Source organism: Aspergillus melleus (genome assembly GCF_016097325.1).
Source record: "Aspergillus melleus strain CBS 546.65 chromosome Unknown contig3, whole genome shotgun sequence".
Classification (NCBI taxonomy): domain Eukaryota; kingdom Fungi; phylum Ascomycota; class Eurotiomycetes; order Eurotiales; family Aspergillaceae; genus Aspergillus; species Aspergillus melleus.
The window spans coordinates 4,085,417-4,108,360 of NW_025763372.1; the positions used below are offsets into that span (position 1 = coordinate 4,085,417).

Here is a 22,944-nt window from a genome sequence, read left to right on the forward strand (position 1 = left end):
CAATCGATGCACTAACTGTAAACGGTTAGAGATTCACCGCTTCGAGCCTACCGTACTCCACCTAAGATTCATCTGGCAGAATTCAAGTTCTGTATACTTTCTTGTTTATAAAGAACTATAGAAATCATAGATATTAACTCTATTCATTATATATAACTTGAGATAAATTGTAACTTACCTTTACAAAGTTGGTGTAATACACTGATCAAAGTTTGGTATTTCATCAATAATTCAGGCGGTGAATTGCGGGTACACTGGATGATTCCCTTTCAGGCGTTGTGCAACTTGTGCCTCCCAGTTCCACGGAATAAAGAACCGTCCAAATACAAAATTGTCGACAGGACAGAGACAGTTGAAGAAATACACGATGTGGACACCCTATCGATGAGCATTTGGGCCCATAGTGCATAAATCTGTATAAATTAGAGTCTTGGCATACATAACGCAGCCTATGGAGGTAGATCACTGATCTGTACTTGCATTGTGGGCTGAAAATCCGTCGATTTGTACCCACTAGGCCCTGTTCTAGAGCATTGAATCGTCATAGTGAAGAAGAAATGTACAGAAGACATAAAACGTATTTGCGGCTTTTATTTCTCTGTGGTGAGAAGGGAATCATCGTTCTCCAACTGGAGTCGGTACTTCAGATCAAAACATGAGAAAAACGTATGAACATAAAACATCACTCATCCACCCAACCCATTCGTGCTCCATGAGACGCCGCCTCCAAGTCTCCGAAATGATCCAGATTAAGTATGAACAGAAGAAGTAGAAAAATCAGAAGGCTAGGTAAGCATCTACAGACACGGAAAACAATCAAATCAGGGAATATGAAAAGCATGGAGGTTAAAAAAAAAACTTAGGTTTCATCGTGCTTAGGCAGTGCCCACACCGATCTTCGACTCAGAACTACTCCGGTCGGTATTGGCCTTCTGAGACGCAAGGAACTTCTTGAACATGTTTGCAATGTCCGTCTCGGACTTCTTTTCCTCCTGAGCCGTCTGGCCGTTCTTTTCGGTGATCAGGTTCTTCAGCCATTGGTTCTCCAGTTCCAGTGCCGTTACGCGCGCCTCCAGCGCGGTGTTCTTGTCGGTGGTTTCCTTGACGGTCTTCTCTAGAGCCTGCTCGCGCATCTTCTTCTTCACACGGAATCGAGCGCTTGCGGCCGTGTTTCGTCGGCGCTTGTCTTCCTCGGCGGCATTGCGCGCGGCCTCCTCAACGCTAACAGTGGGTGTCTTCTGCGTGTTCTTGCGCTTGGGTCCTGCGGTAGGCGTACTGGCGGCAGGCGTGGGAGCCGAAGCAGGAGCTTGCGACGGGGTTGCAGAAGGAGGCGACGAGGCAGACGATTGGCTCGGGCTGTGGGTAGCATTGTAGCCCCCGTTAGGCAGCTGGGGCATCGCGGAGAAGTTGGGCAACGAGTTTTGCTGAGACTGGGGGTTCACGGAACCAAATTCAGGTGCTGGATACTCCGGCATGTTGCCAAAGCCCTCTGTATGCAGTTAGAGACTGATCATGGTCTGATTGCGACGAAATTGAGGCATATCCCAAAATGGATCTCAGCTGGTATAAACAAGACATAGACAGGATAGTATGGATGTAGTTGCACACCCTCCACACAACCCACAACATGACCCCTTCCCAGGCTGAAAGTGAATGAAAGGGTGTCTCCATTCACTGAAGCCCGAGAGTCACGTGTGATGGCGCCATAGCGTCGACCGTTTACGCTATCGGCGCCAATGGGAGGGCCCATGCAAGTAGCACGAAACTTTTAGCGATCGTCGCACACAACAAGGGGGGCTGATGCAGGAATGGGCCAATGATGGCACGTGCAGATGATGCATGAAGGGCGGTAGGATCCATTCGCTGTCTTGGGATATAGACCCGAGTTGAAGTGGTGTAGCGTTGAGAAAGACTCCACCAGAAGGAAGAGGCGAAAAAGCAATGAAAAAAAGAAAAAAAAATGAAGAAAAAAGAGGGGAAGCACAAATCCCAAAAAGCACAAAGGCAAACAAAAGAATTCGGGGGATTCGGAATGCAAATGGTTCCAAGCCAAATCAAGCGGCATCGTAGTACAGAACCAAAACCATAACACCCAACCAAATATATGTAGGTTCAAGATGAATATGACCCAGTAGATACCGGTTTGGATCCAGGGAAGCCTCAAGTTTCGTCATTTCAAGGAAATCTGCCAAAACTTACCACCACCGAGAAGGTCCAAGAATTCCATGTCCGATCTCTGGCCAACATTTTGCTTGTTCTCCGTCTTCAAGTTCTCATCCTCCACGGCATCGAAAGCAGGCAGATTGAGATCCCCAAACTTGTCGAAATCGAAGAACTCGGCGTTGGTAAAGAGGGAAAGGTCCGCATCGAGGTTGAACGAGTCCTGCTGCTGTTGCTGTTGCTGGACAGCCTGATCGTAGGGCGACGGAATGGCGTTCAAATCATTGAGATATTGCGAGAAGTTGGGGGCCCGGCGGCCGTTGAAGTCGGACATGATGCACCGGGTTCGAGGCTTTCGATAACCTCGAAATTTGACGATTCGATCAATCCAACTCGGCGATTCGATGCTTTGCGAACGGTTCTTTGTGCGCAAGTCGACTGTGGCGATGTAGCCAGCGTAATCCTCCGTGAGGAGCTATTCGAGATGTGTCCGCAATCAAAATGGCGTAGGCTTGGTCGGAGCAGTCGTATAGACGGAAGAACAATGGAGAAAGGAAGAACGGGGCGAAGAGGGAAGAGGGGAGACAATTGAAGCAGTGTGGGAGTGGGACGGTGGGATCGGAGATGAAGGGCGGGATTGGAATTTGCGCAGGTGGGGGTGGAGAGGCTGAATAATCGCGGACAAAGGCACGGGGTTTGTAAGCCGGAGGAGGATGACTCCAATTGTTTCAACCTACACAGTACTACGGATACTCTTCCCGGTGTTCGCACTCGCCCACGGCCTTCCTACCGGATCTCGAGTTGGCTGTGGCTCACACATCCTGGCATGGTCTACTTCCTACTACAATCATATCAACATCATACCATCAGTTCCCTGTTCTCTGTCCCAGTCCTGGCCAGTTGCCACCCTCAACTTTCGGTCATGACATCGACTCCGATCCATCCTCTTCCGGTGGCCGAAGTCGGAAAACGGAACCATAGAACGAGGCAGGACTCAAAGAGTTGAATGGCCGCTCCTGTCCCCTCCCAACCAGTGAACGTGGGAGTCTATCTGGTGGATCCCCAGCAGACTAAGCAGAGAGTCTTTGGAGCAAAAGCCAATCGCCGCTCACCCAGAGTCCTCCTATTTGGGCAATACTTCCCGGTTGTGCGTGGCTCCCATACTTCTGGCGAGTACCACGGCTACTCCCAGTTGTTAGCTGGACCACTGTCCCTTGCGCCCGTCGTGCGCTTATACGACAATGTAGTTTGCTACCGGAGGAATGCTAGTTGGCTTCCTCCCATCCCAGTGCCAGCCAGCGCCTGCCTCGTATTTGCTGGGAATGTTACAACAGCATGATCAAAGGCGTGCTCAGTGTGATATCTTACCTTATGATCCTCTCCGAGTTTTCCTCGGATTTTTCCCGTTGCGCGGTTCGCGCGTACTCAGTGTAATCAACTCACGGGTCGACGGACTTGAGACAAGGTTTCGCTGATGCTTGACTTTCTCCTTTCAGCCCACTAATAATTCCCATGATAAGAAGCGGCCAATCAGTCCCCGACCGTTGAAAACTTGTACACTTTGGAATTACACATGGCCTTCCGCTTTCCGCGACTTGCCCGGAAAACTGCCGCTACGGTCTCCTAGTATTCCCTCCGGCCCAAATATGGATCGAGTCACTATATGCAGTCCGCATTATACCGAAATTTAGCCCTTCCCATCTCTTAGTCTTTTTCGGAAGTAAATTTAGATTAATTTAATTTGTCTCTGAAGGGAAGCGGCCGATCAGATAGATGCCTGAGGCATCAAAATACAAGCAGATGTTTATCACCACGTGACACAACCGCATCATGTGATTTCGCGACGGACGCTGCCAAATGCGTCGCATTCTCCATCCCGCCGCACCTACCAAAGGCGCAACTCTCGGATTGAGGGTGTATACATCACGATTCTCGCACTAGCGATTTTTGTTTTTCCATCTGAGAAAGCAATGGCGCGTCCGAAATCCATTCGCGCACCTACAACCTCAAGTCTTCCCAGTGACCTTCGCATCCCTTCCGCAACTCCGTCGCTCGTCAAGTCCTTCGGGAAACTCACGCGTCAGGCGTTGCTGGACCTGGTGTTTTACTGGCTGGATGACCGCAACGTGCAGTCGTTCCCGCCGTTCCTAGAAAAAGATGATGTGAACAATGGGGACGAAGACGAGCTTAGCCCATACCCGGTCGAGCGAACCATCGACGATGTGCGGAACGCATACCAGGACCTGCAGGTCAGGAGAGGTGGAAAACGCGAAGTGATTGATCGGATTCTGGAGGGCGACTGGCGACATGGTATCAGTCTGCGTCAGCTTGCAATGATCGACTTGCGATATATGGATGATCATCCGTCGAGTCTGCGGTGGTCGGCGCTGGAGCTCTATCGCATCGGCGCGGATTGTAATCACTCGTCCGACCCATCTGCGGAAATGACCGCCTGCATCCCCCGCATCCATACCTCCACGTTCTTGAGCAGCCTCCAGCAGCAGATCTCTCCGCTAGTGAAGGCGCATTATCACCTTGCTCGCTCGAACGTCTTGCCGCTCACATTCTTGCGCATATTCGTCACCAATTCACCGTATAAGCATCCTCGACAAGCTCCAGAAATGCTAACCGACTCGTCAAGGGTGATATATGTTGCATTCCCCGACAGCTGCCCGTTCATATACACTTCAATCGCGTCGTCCCCGAGCTCTAAGACGAGCGCGTCCTCGACCGGCGCAATCGCAGCGGACCCCCGAACCCTGCAACGAATTGTGCGGGATGCCGTCCCCGTGGCACTTTCTGTGCCACAGAAAAGATACTCGCTCAAAGCAACTGCTTTGACAGCTAAGAGTCTCCAGGCTCTTCTTGCTCTGCGCGGTCCGGGCCGGTCGAACCGAGCTGCTGGGGCATTCAGCATTTTCGCGGATGCCGTAATCGAAGGCAGCCCTCTGGACCCACGGCCCTCCAGCACCGTATCTCCAGAGGAATACATGGGTCAAGGGGCCGATCGGGGTAAAGAGAACCAAGACCAGAACGAGCAGAATATGGACGAGGAGACATCTGGACCTCAATCATCTAAGAGGTCAAGGAAATTGGATTCCGACCCCCAGATTCCCAAGAAACGGAAGCTTGCTATCGATTCTCGATTCGGGACGACAGGGTCCCTGTCCTCCGCTCCCCTGGACCGCTTCGATGTCCGCTTACTTGACTCTCCTCAAGTCGATGGAGCTGCCGAAGAAGACGACATCGCTGAGCAAAACCAGCCTACCGTTTCTCTTACTTTTGCCGGCTCAGACGTCATCAGTGGTATCCGCAAGCTTGCCGAATTGGGTATAATCGACCCAGAGCGCATGCCTTCATGGATGACAGGTGAAGAAGCCGTTAGTGTTGCTGTCGTACGTGGAGGCAATCGTGTGGTTCAAGACGATGGATGAACTGTCCGTTCTCGACATAATTATCCCTCCATTCTCCTCTTACAGGGTGATCACTTAGGCACGCCGCCGAGCTAAGAACCCGGACTCCTAGGGACGGCTAGTAGCCCCCTCTCGCAGGCTTCGGTTCTTTGCTCTAGACACCATATGGGCACCCGTCAATCCCGGCTTCATGTGACGCTGCTAGGATTATCTGACAGCTCGGTACTTGGCTTGATGTGGTCATGCTCTGTGGGTCCCGTGTCTCCTTGGGCGTCCAGGAAAATCACCCATGAAACAAACATCTCTAGCGTGCCCATGGCAATGCTCCATATAACGAATCATGGCTTGATTCTTGTGCTACCACCCTATCGACGAAACACCCACATATACGTGTCTCCGCTATAATGCTACTCAGAAGACTCTTTTATAAAGATAATTCAATAATAATATCAAGAATGGGGTATCTAACATCATACCAATGAGGCAATTACAATTTCAAACGCCCGGATTCCGTCCACATAGTAATTGTTTACCCCGAAAATCAAAAACAACCCGAAAACCAAAAGCATTCTTGAACATCCCCTTGTAGATTCTTCTGGGAACATTAGTAATAACCGTAGTAAGATCGTCGACCACGGCCACGGCCACCATACAATTGTTGGGAAACCCAGTACGGGTGGTAGCTTGAATAATCTAGACATAGAATTAGCATTTATGCGGTGAACAATCGGGGGAGCATGATAGTTTCGTACCGCGATCTCCGGAGAGGCCCAGTTGATCAGCCACGTTGACGTAACCCTCCTGGTTCACTGTGCCTTCTGTCACGAGATTCTCTAGGTTCACATCACTGGTGTCGGACTGCCAGGGAGAGCGGCTAGAGAAGTAGTAAGAAGCAGATATTAGTTTGAGGGACAAGAAGGCAAGTAACCGCCGAGAAAACCTACCAATAGACGCAAGTCACGCCCGAACCTCGCAGGGTAGCGGCCCATTGCATGAAACATGTTTTGTGGATGTTGTTTCCACAAGCTGCTCGACACCAAACGATCTCTTCGTTTGCTTCAAATTCCATGAAACAGATGGGACAGTCCCCGTCCACAGGCTTTCGGTTACCGTCTTTGCTCTCGGGTGCGGTTTCTGGGACACTCAGGGAGGACTGCTGGTAGATCTGAAGGAGTTCCTACAGCACGGTTATCAGCTTGAGAGGCTGTGGCAAACTGGGGCCCTATGAGCTACTTACCGAAGACAGAAACGCCAATTGGTACTGCAGATGCGCGGGAGCCTTGAGCACAACGGCTAGAACTTATTAATCCAGGAAGATTAGCATATACATCATTCATAGTAGCCAGGAAGGTAGCTGATATGTGTAAGATGAATACTAGAAACTTACTACTTACCATAACAGATATGCTTGCACTGGTTCCCCTTCTGGGCATCCGGGCAGTCGCACGTCGGCACCTTGCAAATAGTCGTCTTGTAAATATTGCCTGTGGTCCCAACAATGCTAAATGTCATCTCAGGGGCTTCGTCGGTTCCAGTGACAGATTTGCCAACGACAAACATCCTTTAAGATCGACGGTCAGTGATTAAAGAGCTTGCGAGAGCAATGGAGTCATTACGGCATCCATACCTTTGACTCGTGGCACGCGCATGTCTCTCCAAATACGACTTGGGTGGATGCTTGCGAAAGACCCTGGCCCTGCGTTCAGCCGCAGGCTCGGATGGCGACTCTTTGGTCTTGGGGGTTCTCCTTTTCTTCGCCGGACTGGAGGTAGCAGGGTCGCCCGTCAAATCACCCACTTTCGCTGGGCGAGAAGCACCTTTCTTGACAGACGTCTTTGGAGGATTGGTCTCAGAGTCGGCATTTCGTTTCCTCTTTGATGACATAGGCGCGCTTTTAGGAGGCTGAGATTTGGAAACGGAAGAAGCTGCTGTCAGCGATGACTTGGCAGCTTTACTTCTGGTTACGGGAGCTTTTCTTGTGGAACCCATGTCACAAGCCGCTTTTGAAAGCTATAGCGATCGGGGTTGTGGAGGATGACAAGTACAAGACGTTGGTAGATTGGCAGTTGATACTTAATGAGTGGCGGTTTGTTGACGACGAAATCTTCCGGTTATATTGCTGACATAATCCTTCACATATGCTTTGAGATCCACGCGACCCACAGTGAATATTCCAAGTGAATATAGAGCCTTTTAGATAAAAAAAAAGGTGACTTGGTCAAGCTAGGTAAGTTCATCAGGTTGGAGACGACTTATTTACTTGATGAAACTCTCCCGCGTCATGCGGAGGTTTGTCTTGTTTGCCTTATTTGCCCCGTTTGTCCTCCACTAGCGCCCGGTCCTGATAACGATAATAATCAATGTCCACGGACTGCGCGACTTGACAGCTCCAAACAAGAAGCACAAAACATATTCCAGCTTCAAATGGCACGCCCACGGGCACATTCGGGGGCCGACGGTCCTAAAGAGCCACACGCGGTTTCGTTGAAAGGTACGAACAAGCTGAGATTCTCCCGTGGGCAGCGGCCTGGCTGATCAAGGTTCAGTGCTCCGGTAAGCGGTGTCTCTAGGAGTAAATTGGTCCGTTGTTACTTGTTAATAACGTCTGGGATGCCATCAGGCTATCGAGGCCTTCCCTATCCTATCAATACCCTCTTCCAGAATCGAATGCAAAGATATCTAGCAAGGCGTCGTTGAGTTATCCGTCCGACAGCACCGATGATCGCTTCATTCTTACTCCTAATGTACGATTGACATGTCTGGTCTTCTCTCTTGGTATTCTGCTGCTAATAAGGATTGGAAGTTGACACTCCCTCCTGCCTTTGGATCTGCCTACGTCGGGGAAACCTTCGCGTGCACTCTCAGCGCGAACAATGAGCTCTCGGAGGATGACCCCACGCGTGTCCTTACGTCAGTCCGTATCGTCGCAGAAATGCAGACTCCCTCCCAAGTCGCGTCGTTGGACCTAGAACCCATGGATGATTCGTCTGCGCAAGAGGGCCTGAGGAAAGGACAGTCGTTGCAAAAGATCGTTCGCTTTGACCTCAAGGAAGAAGGGAATCACATCTTAGCGGTCAGCGTCAGTTACACGGAAACTCTAATCGGGTCCGACTCGCAAGCGGCCAGCGGGCGAGTGAGGACATTTCGTAAGCTATACCAGTTCGTTGCACAGCCCTGCCTGAGCGTTCGAACGAAGTCGTCCGAATTACCGCCATTAGAGGTTGACAACAAGACCCTGGGGCCCTACGGAAAAACTCGATTGCTCCGGTTTGCTCTCGAGGCACAATTAGAGAATGTGGGCGACGGTGCCGTGGTAGTGAAGGTATGATAGATGCGCGGTTTCCGTCCAGCCCCCTTATAGTTTTTCTAATTGTTGGATCAGCAAACGAAACTCAACCCGAGACCCCCATTCAAGGCGGTTTCCTTGAACTGGGATCTGGAGCGGCCAGATGAATCCGATGTGCAACCGCCACCTTCCTTGAATCCACGCGATGTTCTGCAGGTTGCGTTTCTCGTTGAACAGGAGGAAGGACAACAGGAAGGATTGGAGACTCTGCAGAAGGATTTGAAACGGGACGGGCGAGCCGTACTTGGACAGCTATCTATAGAGTGGAGGGGGGCCATGGGGGATAAAGGATTCTTGACCACCGGTAACCTACTCACGCGACGACGAACATGAGACTGCCCTTTGTTATCCTTGTATGAGGTCATCTTATGTGCGTGCCACGAGACCCGGCCATTCCCTTACCAGAGTAGAGCTTCAGCAAGAAATCGACAATGTGAAACGGGAGAGTGGCTACGGAGGGAAAGCAGTTCGCGCGTTTGTCTGTGTCGAGGCGGAGACGCCAAGGGATGGCGACGGGGCGGAAGCTTTGTCGTCGTTCACGACGCAGCCAAGCTCTTGATGTTTCACTAGTATCACGGATGCAACCGATCCAACAACAGCCTGGCACTGTTGCACGCGTTATCGGGGATGTTCGTTTAGCAATCAGGCCGTCAAAAGTACGGTTGAAATCGATAAGCTTTCTGGTCCGTCAGGTACAGCTTCCGTCGTAGAGTTGGGGGTTCTCAGCCCCCCTTGATGGCTGGGATGCTCGGTTCTCTTTCGAAACGAGGCTGTGGGGGACATGCCAAACGGGCCTGCCTTAGGATAGGGACACTGACCATCCGTGACAATCGTCAGAAATCCTTCCACGACAGCAGACCCTCCCGTATTCGGGTCAGCATGCTCATTGGCCCTATTTTGACCGCAAGTCTCTCAGAGGTGGCATGTTCGCAGGAGGTCTAGACTTGCCTCCTGCCTTGTTGCATGCACAATGGCTTTATCATGGCGATTCCATTCGACCTTCCCATCCCGGAGCAGGGAGAAACTAGACCCTGCGCCATTCAGCCGTATATAGACACCGTGAGTCAGGGCTGGGAGGTGACTGCGGGGTTTGTACTATTTAAATGTTTTCCCGTTGGACTAGACAGTCGGTCTATTGGCACTATGAAAAGTAGAAGCCCGTCATCCGCAAAAATAGAACGGCCGCCCGCCTCAGGCACCCACCCACCCCCTTTTTTTATCCAACGGTTGCACGTTTCCACTTCATGGGGTTCCTGGTCGATCTGCATCAAACGAACCATACTCCGTACTACCCAACCTTGACTATTATTGTTTGCAGTCCATAGTACGAAGCAGGAGGGGATACCGGGAATGGCAGGTCAATAACTATGCCGTATGGAGTAGTGGTCTAGTAGACAAACTAGACATCCATACGGCAAGTTGCCTCCGCACTCCGCAGACTCACTACTGTAGTCTGAATGTATTCCGGAGTAAGGAGGACCTATGTCGACGCTTCACTGCAGACCACGGCGAGGATTACTTCACAGCTTCACCATATCTCGCGCAGAGTGAAGTCATCGGATACTGGCGGAGATGAAAGTGCCTTGTGTCTGATGCCAGGGATTGACTTTTGCGTCTGTGGCGACCTGAAAGATAGAGCGAGCGCGAGACAAGATGAAACGGTCTCCCGAGAGATTTGAGGCAAGTGGCATATCTACTCGTTATCTTGTTCTCGGTATTAGAGATCTACTAGGTCCCCGAGTCTCGTAGTTCGTACTAGTTACAGAGTGCTCCGTAGACGTACTACCCCGGGCATTTTCATGGTCGAACATGCTCATCCTCATTAAACTTGCAATGCCTAAAAAATGAGAAAATAACAGAGATAGTGAAGCGGACCTGTCAATTGAGCATTGATGATTCTATGCAATTATACTTTTAACTACTGACGGAGGTGAAGAGAAGAGTTTCCCTCCCGCCGCCTCCTTTTCCCACCACGGAGTAACTTGGCTTTGTGTGAGAGCCACTTTGGCCCTTCGGGTGAACCCCCGATCTAATAATAGCAGGTTTGGCTGTCGATGATTTTCCTCGTCGTCAAACTATAACTCTTTTTTCCCCTGTCGCCTTTCCTTTCTTTTTCTTGTGCATAGTTAATCCACGATGATGAGTATTAATAATGAGAATATACAGAACACTGAGTACTCCGTCCTGGACGCTAATCGACTCTGCCTTCCCCCTTTCGGTTACGTTGGCCCTGCAAGTCTCCAGTCCTGCCTTTTGCCATTCGGCTCCATCGATGACTCTGCCTAATTGCTCTTCATCCAATCATCCCATACCCACCGACAATCTCCAGACTCCATGAGGGTCCGCCTGGTCCATCGTCCCGGCCTCGGTACGCTGCTGTCGTCGTCATGATAGACTACATGGTAACCGCCCCCAAAAATAAGAGGCCGTGGTTGTGGCATTATCAGACCGGTGTAGGTACACAGTGTACGGTGTACGGTTGATGAAGAGGATCATCTGCAGACCACGGAGTCTTTGCTCCGTCCGTCGTAGTATTCTCGTTGACCTTGACGGCACAATTAGTGCCATATCAAATGAATTGACACGGTGGAACTCCCCTAATGGAGGAAAAGATTGACAAGACTTTGAAACAAACCGTTTTGGAAGCCAGAAGCAAGGGTCACCAAGCACCACTTTCTTTCTTTCTTTCTCTTTTTTTATTATTCGTCTTCTTCTCCGTCTCCGTGATGTTCCTCTCCCATTCTTCCCAAGTTCCCCCGTCCTGGCTTTGTTCTCCTCGCCCAGAGTCCCACCCCGGAATCCGGATCCACCCTAGCAAACCATCGCTCGGAAGAACCAGAGGTCCCAATTAGAGGAACGCAAAGTGGGAGGGTTTTCCCGAGTTCCATGGTTATCGCGAACGATGGTTCTGTGCAGTTGGACCAGTCGGTCTCTCCCACAACCCCCTCAAAGGCAGAGGGAGGCACTAAAATGGAGAGAGCCAAGCCAATTGTGCACGACCGGATCCACCCCAAGGACCGCCGATTGATATTATCCCGACCCCCCCTGGTAGCCCTCAGCTGGAACCCGAATGGATGGAGGAAGGGCCAAAGTAACACAACTTGATGCCGGATGATTCCGCACCTTCTAAGTCAGTAAGGTACCTGGTTAGTTTCGCAGGTGGTTGGCTTGGAATTTAGGAAAGGAAAAAGTAAAAATGAAAAAAAAAAAAAAAAATCGAGAATAATAACCTAGAATCAAAAGGAGGAACAACGGAAAAAGAAAGAAGGAAAAAAAAATAACAATCCCAGCGCCCGCAAAAGGACTCCGTCGACGCGCAGTAGTTCGTTCACTTGGGCTGGCTTGGTGCGAGTTGGGGTTTTGCTCCTGCATCGTTGGTGTCAGAAATCCTTCTTCTTGAGTGGCTTAAAAGCAGAACATAGCAACCTGCACGTTTATCCTCAATGTTTTCTTTTTCTTGCTTTTTTTTTTTTCAATTTTGTTTTTTTCCCATCTTGTTTGGTGCTTTAGGGGTTTGTGTGTCTATTTGTGCAATCTTCTGTTTGTATCATTAAAAGCATGGAATCTGTACTTGCTATTTTCTTTCCCCTGTTTGATATGCAATCAATGGCTGCATCCCAGCCCTTTTGAGAATGACCTTGGAGAACGCCATCAGGGTCAACATAGAAAGTAAGAAGTGGATAGACCACCTAGTACCTACACAGTAGTACCGACGGAGTACTACTCCCATGAAACAGGTGCACTGACAGTCACAATGATCTCAACCTTCTCTTTTAAGAAGTCAAGTAAAATAAAGAAGACCAAAAATCAAATAAGAAAAAGACCCCAATCCTCAATGTGCGTGCGCCGAGCGGAGAAGGGGATGTTCAATACATCCTCGCCAGTCAGATTGACGCGATAATCTACGCAAGCATCCGTCTTTGGTGTCGTGCGGGATTGCAGGGGGAAATTGACCAAAATCCATTTCTAGTACATATTAATCTTTTCCCTTTTCTTTTTTTTCTCTCTTTTTTTTTTTCTTTTTTCCACGTCCCCCTTCTTCTTCCCTCTCAATCAAATAAATAAAAGAAAAAGGAAGTCAAGGAAAGGGAAACAGAGTTACTTCTTCCCAATTCCTTCTACTCTACACAAAGAGACAGGTGTCAACCCTTCCTCCTTTTTCTCTTGAACTCCGTCCCCCTCATCCGCTCTTCCTCACCAACTCCTTTTTTTCTTTCCTCGGAACGCAACCCTCCCTCCCTCGCTCGCTCCGAAGGCTGCAGCTGCACAACCTCCCTACCGCCCCCCCCAGCCCAATTCTTTTTCTATGCAATAAAATAAAAATTCTCTCGTCTTGGTTCCTTCCTCTCGCCTCCGTTTCGTTGAGGATTTCCCTCTGATCAACCCCTCCGTTCCTGCGACTGCGTCGCGATCCCCAGACTTATGTGTTCTCGCTACCACTGCAACCGTTTCCCTGTCTACGCCGAAACTCCTGATCGCTGAGTCTCGCCTGCGAATTTTTTCCTCCCTCCTCAATTGATGCTGGTGAAGGGTGTCTAGTATCAAGTGGTTGGATTTGCTCCATGTTGTGACGACGTCCACGATTCTGTGACGATTTGATGATCATAACCCCGCGCGCCCGGCCAGCGACGATTTGACAAGATGCCCTTCTCTTCCTCCTCTTCCTCCTCCGCCCCCGAGGTGTCCACCACTCCGCTTGCCGATTACTTTTGGATCGCTGGTGTCGACGGGACCGAGATCCTCGACTGCTTCCAGAGATTGGGGGATGAGTACCGCGCCAACAATGCTACCTCGCCCGGCCCCGCCGTCACCGACACCATTGAAGAAGATGCCGACGCGGAGGAGGCCCACGACCCCCGACTAGATGGTCTCTCCCGGCCCAACTCCATGGCAGGCGGGCGCAATTCCTTCCAGCGCTTCTCCATGCGCTCGGGAGAACCCGAACTTAACGAGAATGGTCCGAGCAGCAACCGGAGCAGCATGACCATCAAGGGTGCGCAGTCCCCGCGAGGCTCGTCTTTCCTGGAGGACTTTGACTTCGATAAGGCGCTGTTGAAATTCGCTTCGGAGCGGGATTCCTTCCTGTCGGATTTGAGTGTCACTGCCGGCGCAATCACCCCCCAGTCGCAGGCCCGCCCCCGATCTCGACTACGGACCACTAAGATCGTTTCGGAGGAGTCGCCCTCGCAGCCATCCAGCCTGCTTCGATCCGGTATCGGAAGTGTGCGACGTCACATGGCTTTCAGGGACATGAACAGTATGAAACGGCAACCCTCGGTTGCGCGTCAAGGTAAGAGGGATCCTCAAAAGTTCAACAAGGGATATATGGGCTAATGGCATTCTTCTCTCCAAAGCTTCCATCCGCACTTCGCGACGCCTGAGCAACTACAACTCGGTGATCCCGGTACCGCAACCGCTGGAGATCTCGCCTAGCATGCACCCTCTCAAACGGCGATTCGAACCGGTCCTGCTCGATCGATACCCTACCAGGAACATGTCCGACGAGCTGAAGCAGCGTGGCAATTTCCCCGACTACGTGCCGATGTTTGCTTTCCCCAACGACATCAACATTGTTTCCTCGGACCAAAGACCTCGGTCGACGTGGCATGGGTTCGCCATGACCACGGATAATGGCTCCCGTCTACACGCCATTTGCGTTATAATGTGGATTCCGCTCAACCAGCGGGCCGCCGAGGAACTGGAGAAGCGTTGTGAGGAATGGCGAAAAGACAACATGACGGACGAGGAGCGGGAGCTGGCGGCAAGCCTCGGCGAAAGATTGGCGTCGGAACGGGCCAAGCTTTCGAGGCTCCTGGCTCAACTGCCGACGGTCCCTTCCGGATCGGAGTCCAGAGAGCAGTTGGAAGATGAAATCAGCGCGGTAGAAGAGAAGATCGGGCTGATGACCGACCTTTTACGCCCGGTGCGCCACGGTGCGGCTTCGAAGATCGAAGGCCTGACGGATGGCGACACGGGATTCTGGATACCCCGCGCCTACGGCATTCTCGGGCGGGAAGAGAACATGACCAGCTTCTGGAAGGAATGGCTGAAAGCTGTCATCGTACCGATGACCGACGGCAGCATTCAGCGGGTTCCCCCAAGCTCGCCCCGCATGGGCGTCTGGCAGCCCCTGGAGCGGTATGTGATGAATCTTTGCACGGAGGCCTTTAGTCCCAACACCTCCAAGACCCAAGTGGAGCTTGCCGTCCGCGAACTGCGACTCTTCGCCCGAAAAGAAGCGTCCAACGAGCTCCCGGGCGCCCGCAATACCGACATCTATGCGTTGTTCCGCACGCTTTCGCTGTCGAACATTGTCATCCTTCTGGAGTACGCTCTGACCGAGTCGCGGATCATCTTTCTCTCGTCCCATACTTCCATGCTCTACCTGGCGACCAAGGCTCTGGTTGACTTGCTGTTCCCCATTCCCTGGTCGGGTGTGTTGATCCCCGTTCTTCCGGCGCGTTTAGTCCAGGCGATCGAGGCGCCTTGCCCTTACATCGTCGGCATCGAGCGCCGGTACGAGAAGGTCGAACTTCCGTCCGATGATTTTGTGCTGGTGGATCTAGATGCCGATCTGATCGAAAGCACCATTCAGCCCACGCCCCTGCCCCGCCATCAGCGCCGGAAGCTCCTGTCGCTTCTTCAATTGGCGGCTCCGCACCACGGTCGATTCGGAGTCCCGACAGGCCCTCCTGCGTATGCCGTTGAGACGTTCCCATTCGACGCCTTCATGTCGGAAAACTCGTCGATCTTCAATTCTCGGGCACAATCGACGCAGCTGGCTAAGTATGTCAGTCTCAACTCCAGTGCTTTCGGTCAGAGCTCCGTCCCGCCGAGCTCGTATCAACCGCTTGTCTTCAACGCTTATCTGCATGCTCGATACGAGCAGGTTCCGTCCCGAGGATACTCCTCCAAGGGGTCTGACCGCCCAGGAACAGGCTCAACTTCCAAGACCGGCTCGCCGCCTTCGCCGCGCGACATCTCTCCTACCTCTGGTCATTTCCCGCCTCCGCCACCGACGCCGAACTCTCGAAATGATTCCGGCTTGGCTCTACAAGCCTCCCTGCGTGAAAAGCGCTCGGGCCACTTTGACGCGGCATCTCGACGAAGCTCGTCCTTCGGGATGGAGATGCGCCCGGGCGTTCCAAGACGGCCAAGCGCCCCTTTCCTCGGCCATGCGCCCAACCTCTCTGTAACAACTTTGAACACCGATTATAACTCCGGGTCCACGTATGCACCGTCGGTTTACGCCCAGTCCACAGTGGCGGCGTCAACGATCGTACCCCAGGCATCCAACCAGCCCATCCATAATTCGGAAGGCACGTGCTGGGTCGAGGGTCACTGCCTCCGACTGCAGCCGTGTGACGAGAAATCGGTTTGTGCAATTTGTGACGAACGAGCTGAGGAGGGCATGTACCGATGCACCGCCTGTAAGACCCTGGTGCACAGCCGTTGTGCTCTGCAGATCTGCCTGGTTTGTCCCGCTGCATTCCATCCGGAACAAGTTCGAGCGGCCTTTGTGAGATTGTTTGCCAGCTTGTTCTATACTTACAAGAAGTATCTTCAACCCGCTTCGGGCGACAAGAAAAAGGCGGGCCTGACATACAGTTTCAACATGGATGCCTTCATGAAGAGTCTGCCGGGCGAGCATGCGGAATACATTTCCATCCTCCAGCAAACGCAAGGTATGTTTCTGTGACCTGTCGACTCTCGCCCCGCTAGGAGTTCGATCTAACCAAATGATGTAGGATTCAACGAATTCATCAGCGAGAGAGAGCATGTCAATCCTAAATCAAGAGACCCCAGAATGGCACTTTTCGATGAAATTGTTCTATCCAAGCGGAACCGCGGGCGATCGTCGATCTTCTCGAGCCGGAGCATGACGGATTTCCTGTCTGACACGTCAAATCATCTGTGGAGAACGGCCAGTGCCACTTCGTTTGGGCCAGGCAGCCGGGGCCAGCAGAATCTCTCTGGGGATTACACCCGCGTCGTCACAAGAGGTAGGTTCCTCCGTTATTCTCGAGATTAGTTAGCCCTCGGTACTAACGAGATCACTTCTAGCACCGGCCAAACTCGATACCAGTTTGATGAAAGAACCCCGCATGATCCACGGAGCCCCTCGGGTATCGAAGACGGCAAACAATGCCCGCAGGAAGCCTCTTCCCAAGATGATGAACGGACTGGCGATTTCACCGCCGTAAGTCAGCGACGCACGAACATTGGTGGAGTGCACTTTCCGAGCGACTAAGGTATCATTGGATATGGCACGACCCTGCGTGTCATGAGTCTGCCACGTATTTTTCCGTCATATCTCTGGCCACCATGACCAATCGCGGCTGAACGACATCATGGTGGATATACACTGCAGGAATCGATGATACGAGTGACCCTTGCAACTGGCTGCTCCGGGACACTCGAAACACTCGTTGCTTCCGTCCCTCCCCACCGGCGACATTTCCTGCTCTAGCGTGCAGTATCTGCGACCGCTAGTATTTCATCTCCAACCCCTCCTGTGATCTCAGGACTCCCATCTTGGAATAGTCTGAAGATTTTTGTACGGGTGGACCGATAACCGCATCTACGAGGAAGGACGTGAGCACATGCACCCGTGGGTGGACTGAGTGTTGAGATCCAATACTCGCGGGCCATGGCTATCTGGCATAGGGAACGGTCTCGAGAGGCCGTAGCCCTGGTGGTTGCCCTTTTTGATGACTTGCTTTACCGGCCAGGTCATGGAAGACCACCGAAACCTGGCGATAATAGAATTTCCGTGAGACACATACATACCATCACATATGCATTCATGTACACATACCCATCTACACCCATACATACACCGTGCTGATCCCCCAGCCACCGATAATTAGTCGTGATCTTTAGACCCTATTGCCTCAATTCTGGCGTGTTTTTCGTCTTTGGCCATTTTGTTGTCAATTTTGCTAGTTCCCAATACCCCCTGTGATTGGTTGACATTTCTCTTCTGTTTCAAATATTATTATTTTATTTTCCGTGTAATACCTTTGGTTCTTGAATGACTCTCTCCTATCGTGACTTCTGCTCTTTCCCTCTACATATTGGTGTGGCTTCTGTCGTTATTTTCCATACAATTTTGTTGCGATAAAGACGAGTATCTGGGGTTCTGCTGTGCACCCACCTCCTAACGCAGGCATAGGTCGATAAAAAAAATCTCTGGAAATGAAGACAAGGGGTACGGTGACTAGTGCAAGTGTCCGGCTATAGTCCATTTTCCATACGGAGTACGCATAGGCCGTCTGTAACGCCGCAGGGCTGACCGTCCGAAATCCCGGGGGGTGTCCCTTGCCACTGAATCTCTCCCCTCAGTCTCCTGACGGGCAGGACAGAACCCCGCTAGTTATCAGTGCGGACTAGACTTTGAGGGTGATCAGCCGTTTTGATCTGTATGGGAGTATTCACCGGATGAATAGCAAGTAGACGGACAATTAGGGACCTAGTTTGGTGGCACCCCTGAGTCCCACTCAGGATCCAGCGTAGGTCAGGGACCTAGACATGGTGGATATTCCACGGGCCAACAGGAAACGCCGCAGAGAGCAGCATGGGTAGCATTTTCCTCGTATCATCGACCGCCTTTGATGGTGGATCGGAAGGCGAAAGTCTGAGCCAAGCGCAGGTCCAATCAGCCGCAGGGCGATAGCGAAAACGAGGCGATTGCATGGAATGTGAATGGAAGATGTTAGAGCGTGTCTCTTGTTGTCCATTCACTGTCAGTGCTGCACTGCAAATAATGAGAGTCTCGGGTTACCATCCTGTGTAGAGTGTAGAGTACTCTACACTACCTATACTCCAGGCCCATATACAAAGGATATGTAGTGGGGACAACGTGATTGGCGGAGAAATGGGGTCCGCCTTCCGGGATGCGGAGCAGGAATCCCGGGGAAATTTAGCCGTCATCGACTCTCGACTCTTCTCCTTCTCTTCCTCGCACCGTCGCACTTGGTAAATGCTACGGTCGTCGTTGCCTGGACTCTCTCGCCCGTCCCCGGTGTCTCTCCTCTCCGATTTCCATCCCCTTCCTTTCTGTACCAGGTAGTACCGAGTGCAACTCCCTTACACAATCATAATCTACTTCCCGACTTACCTCTTATTATTGGGCGGGCTGCGATAGGGTCCGCCTCCCTTACCCTCACTTCTCTCCTTCGGGCTTTCCGGGTATTAAACCTGTCCCCCTCCCCGTTGTTGATCCTTTGTCCGATTGATAAGGCCTCCGCTTCTCTTCCTTCCCTCCTTTCTCTCTCCCTCCCTCCCTCTTGTGCTCTGGTCGAGGATATCTGGGGAGACAGTGATAAGGTTCCTGCAATTTCCGACCCCGATCATCGATGCAAGTCCAGGCATATCGTCCCTAATCTGGTCTCACTGCTCTCCCTGTATACCATTTTGATTTTGATCTTTTTTGATTCTATTTTTGTATTTTCCCGCTCTTCTCGAATTTCTAGGTGGACTGTCGACATTCAAGTATGATAACGCAGTATTCTGCCTGTGCAATGAGATGATGCAGACAGCCCTTCATCAGCCCGTGGCTATGACAGTTGTTCCGGAGACTTCTTCTCCCATTACTTCTGTAAAAGGACCCGCCGCCTCCTTCGCCTTGTCCTCTTCTTTGGTTCAGAATGTGCCCCCGGAGCCTTCGCGAGCGGCGGTGATTGTGTACGGTGCCGGCCAGGAGACGATTGTGCAGGTGGTTGCGGAGGTGTTGGGGAAGCCGTGGACGACGGAAAGCTCGCTATCGGCCGTCAGTGGCCGGTGCGGAAATGCGGTCGTGATCGGGATTCTGGCCGATGACCTAGCTCGGAGCTTAGAAGGGTGCGACAAGTCCGATTGGATTCTAATCAACACTCACTGCGTGGACGATGGCTCGTTTCCGGAGGAGGCGCTCACCGACTGCTGCCACTACGAGTTTCTGTACTCGCTCCGCAGCCCCTTCTTTCGCCGCGATCTGACCCGCTTTCTGTCGCTGATTCTGGGCCAGGCGAGACCCCACGAGGACCTGAAGACCAAGAATCGCACCAATTTCATCTCCACTACTTTCCCGGACGTCCATGCGGCGTTGCCCAACCTCGATATCCTATCCGTGGGGTCCGATGCCGTTGAGATCCGTGTAGATCTGCTGAAGGATCCCTCCCCGCAGGAGACCTCGAGCCCCGTGCCGAGCCTGCGGTACGTAGGGCAGCAGCTGATGCTCCTGCGGCAGCATACCGAGCTGCCGATCATCTTCACGACCCGGTGCACCAAGGAGAATGGCAAGTTCCCCATGGACGACCCGCAGCTCTTCTACCGGTATCTCCGGCGCGCCATTCAGTGGGGCGTGGAGTACATCGACGTGGAACTGTGGCTACCGGAGGATATCCGGCGCCGCCTGGCGGCCGATAAGGGGAACAGCATCATCATGTCAGCCTTCCACGACTTCTCGGGCACGTGGCGGTGGACCTCGCCCGAGGCGCCGCGCATCTACGCGGAGAGCGCCCGGTACGCCGACATCGTGAAGATGATTGCCATGGTCAACACGATCGAGGCCAACTACGAGCTGGAGTACTTCCGGTCGACGGTCCGGACGACCCACGGGGCCTACCCGCTGTTGTCGGCGGTCAACATGGGTCAAATGGGCCAGCTCTCTCGGGCGCTAAACACGGTGTTCTCGCCCATCACGCATCCGCTGCTGCCCATGATCGCGGCGCCGGGCCAGCTGACGGCGGCGGAGATCAACGAGGCCCTACACATCATGGGATCGCTGCCCAAGAAAGACCTGTACGCCGTCGGGTCCTTCCGGTCCACGCCGCAGTCGATGTTCATGGAGAAGTGCTTCAACGAGCTCAGCCTACCGCACACGCTGACCTCGATCGATCGCGGCCCCGGCGGCTCGGTGGAGCGGGTGATCACGCAGCCCTCGTTCGGCGGGGCGTCCGTGCATCCGCCGATCTCCATCTCCAGTGGCAGCAGCGCCGGCGTGCCCGCGTTCAGCGAAGCGGCGCGAGCGATCGGGCTGGTTGACACGATCGTGGCGGCGCGCGGGGCGCTGGTTGGCGAGAATGCAACGTGGAAGGGGATTCGGGCGACTTTAACCCGAGACTACGTTCCTTCGGCCTACCGTGGGCGAGCGGCGATCATCTTGGCGAGCAGCGAGAGCGAGGCGTCGGCAGCGGTCTTTGCGCTGCGCAGCCTGGGAGTGGGTGCGATCTACACGGTCGGGTTTCGGGCGAGCGGGCCGCTGGCGGACGGACTGGAGCCCTTCACGTCGATCCAATCGGTCAAGTTGGTGGAGCAACCGTTTGTGATCGTGTCCGCGCTGCCCCCGGAGAAGTCGCTGCTGGTGCAACCGTTGCTGCGACACTACCGTACCAGCGGACGTGCCTCGCCGCCGTCGACTCGCGGCAAAGTGTATCTCGATCTCACTCGCGGCGAACGCACGGGGGATCCGGTGGGCGTGGCCGAACGGGCAGGATGGACGGCCTACGGCATCGAAGACGTCAACGCCTGGACCACCGTGGAGACGCTTCGTCTGTTGGTCGGACAGAACGTACCGTTTGATTTTGTCCGCATGGCATCGGGACGAGTGTTTTGATTGAGTTGGATGATCATGGTGCATATTTTGGTGGGAGACTCTGAAGAGCAGAGGGAGAGGGAATCCATACTCCATATATACGTGGCAGCGTCCGTGCGTTCTGTCTTGATATAGATACGGCGTTTCTTTGACCTGGATGAATTTCATTTTTCTAGTATATGATTGATACTTTTCCGTTTCACTCGGGAGATTCAACGGATATCCAAGGGGGAGATCCGAAGAAGAGAGACAGAGCACACGCCAATCTTCAGCGACGATCTCGCAGCAAACTGCACGGGCAGGCGTCCGTGATGGACAGGGGAAAATCCCGAGGAGCAACCAACAAGTCGCAATTAACCGAATTAATTAATCTGCACGGCTTTCCTCCCCGCATCGGCTGTAAGTCCGCGACACTAGACGACACTAGACCAGATGCTGCCTTAGTGCCCTCCACGTTTCTTCCTTTTCCTCCACTTTAAATCCGGGGTTTGGTTTTCCCCTCTTTTCTCTCGCTCTCGCGCTCTTTTCCCTCTTTCTTTCTCTCTCTTTCTCCTCCGTATATCTTCACCTCCATCCCCCCATCCCCTCATCTTCCTCTTCCCCGCTCTCTTTTTTCTGCTCTTTTCCCCCTTTAATCTTCCATGTAAATAATTAATCACCCTTTCATCTTCCTACATGTCCAATGTGACCATGTCTCGTCCCCAGGTCAGTATCGACCGACTCACGCCGCGCAGAGTGACCGCCGAGCCGCGCGAGTCCATGAACTGCAAGTCCTGTCGGAAGAGAAAGATCAAATGCAATCGTCTTCGTCCCAGCTGCGAGGCCTGCAAGGTGTTTCAGTGCCCCTGTGTTTACGGTCCGTGGATCCCTCTCTCAGGTAAAAGTTAAGATTCGAGAATGACAAGCTGACACCCATGGTTCCTCCAGATGCCGTGCCGAAGAAGCGAGGCCCAAAAACCGACGTGCTCGAAGCCCTGCTAAAGCGCGTCGACGGCCTCGAGAAACGGCTGCAGGATGAGAATCATCCGCTGTCGCCCGCCTCGTCCACGTCGCCTGTCAAGTTGCTCGAGTCTCAGTTGCCCGTGGCGCCGGTTTCGCTGCAGCCGGCTCCGCCGCCGCCCACTCTGTCGACCCCCAGCCCTAACCGCTTACCGGACTCCATGCTCGATGCGTATTTTGCCCGGCTTCACGGCAAACCCTACTTCATCTTGGACGAGCCCTCGACTCGTCAGCGACACCAGTGCCGGCAATTATCGCCCGCCCTGTCCATGGCCATCTACGCCGTCACGCTTCGGTAGGAGATGGTTGATTGATAACCACTGCAAGGAACCGGCGTTCTGACTTGGTGTCCAGGTATACATCCCCGAGCGGTTCGCCACAGAGCCTGGAGTATGCGCGACAGGCGCGACCGTTGGTCGACATCGACAATCCGTCCGTCGAGGCACTGC

General features: G+C 52.7%; 7 protein-coding genes across 7 annotated transcripts; 5 read left to right on the top strand and 2 right to left on the bottom strand.

Annotated features, from left to right (window-relative positions):
• Window positions 1-875: 875 nt before the first annotated feature.
• Window positions 876-2,494, bottom strand: LDX57_006503 (putative bZIP transcription factor (MetR); the record flags this gene model as incomplete). Its single annotated transcript, XM_046088212.1, has 2 exons — window positions 876-1,489; window positions 2,200-2,494. 2 exons carry the CDS (start codon window positions 2,492-2,494, stop codon window positions 876-878), a joined length of 909 nt encoding a protein of 302 aa, XP_045944182.1.
• A 1,157-nt stretch (window positions 2,495-3,651) lies between these two features.
• Window positions 3,652-5,903, top strand: CHL4 (CENP-N/CHL4 family protein). The gene has a single exon (XM_046088213.1). The coding sequence runs from the start codon at window positions 4,131-4,133 to the stop codon at window positions 5,592-5,594; it is 1,464 nt and encodes a 487-aa protein (XP_045944183.1). The 5' UTR covers window positions 3,652-4,130; the 3' UTR covers window positions 5,595-5,903.
• Window positions 5,904-6,177: 274 nt separating this feature from the next.
• Window positions 6,178-7,457, bottom strand: LDX57_006505 (RING finger protein; the record flags this gene model as incomplete). Its single annotated transcript, XM_046088214.1, has 6 exons — window positions 6,178-6,266; window positions 6,326-6,447; window positions 6,518-6,750; window positions 6,811-6,872; window positions 6,968-7,134; window positions 7,201-7,457. 6 exons carry the CDS (start codon window positions 7,455-7,457, stop codon window positions 6,178-6,180), a joined length of 930 nt encoding a protein of 309 aa, XP_045944184.1.
• Window positions 7,458-8,328: 871 nt separating this feature from the next.
• LDX57_006506 (trafficking protein particle complex subunit 13) lies at window positions 8,329-8,901 on the top strand (the record flags this gene model as incomplete). The annotated part of the gene is made up of 1 exon (XM_046088215.1): window positions 8,329-8,901. One exon carries the CDS (start codon window positions 8,329-8,331, stop codon window positions 8,899-8,901), a length of 573 nt encoding a protein of 190 aa, XP_045944185.1.
• A 4,659-nt stretch (window positions 8,902-13,560) lies between these two features.
• LDX57_006507 (dDENN domain protein) lies at window positions 13,561-16,618 on the top strand (the record flags this gene model as incomplete). Its single annotated transcript, XM_046088216.1, has 2 exons — window positions 13,561-14,209; window positions 14,274-16,618. The coding sequence occupies 2 exons, from the start codon at window positions 13,561-13,563 to the stop codon at window positions 16,616-16,618; spliced, it is 2,994 nt and encodes a 997-aa protein (XP_045944186.1).
• Window positions 16,619-19,480: 2,862 nt separating this feature from the next.
• LDX57_006508 (type I 3-dehydroquinate dehydratase) lies at window positions 19,481-21,517 on the top strand (the record flags this gene model as incomplete). Its single annotated transcript, XM_046088217.1, has 1 exon — window positions 19,481-21,517. One exon carries the CDS (start codon window positions 19,481-19,483, stop codon window positions 21,515-21,517), a length of 2,037 nt encoding a protein of 678 aa, XP_045944187.1.
• A 669-nt stretch (window positions 21,518-22,186) lies between these two features.
• LDX57_006509 (transcription factor domain-containing protein) lies at window positions 22,187-22,794 on the top strand (the record flags this gene model as incomplete). The annotated part of the gene is made up of 2 exons (XM_046088218.1): window positions 22,187-22,352; window positions 22,424-22,794. 2 exons carry the CDS (start codon window positions 22,187-22,189, stop codon window positions 22,792-22,794), a joined length of 537 nt encoding a protein of 178 aa, XP_045944188.1.
• Between the last annotated feature and the right edge of the window lie 150 nt (window positions 22,795-22,944).

Bases quoted from the DNA above. Each gene is read 5' to 3' on its own strand.
- CHL4 (XM_046088213.1), top strand. From the start codon at position 4,131: ATGGCGCGTCCGAAATCCATTCGCGCACCTACAACCTCAAGTCTTCCC.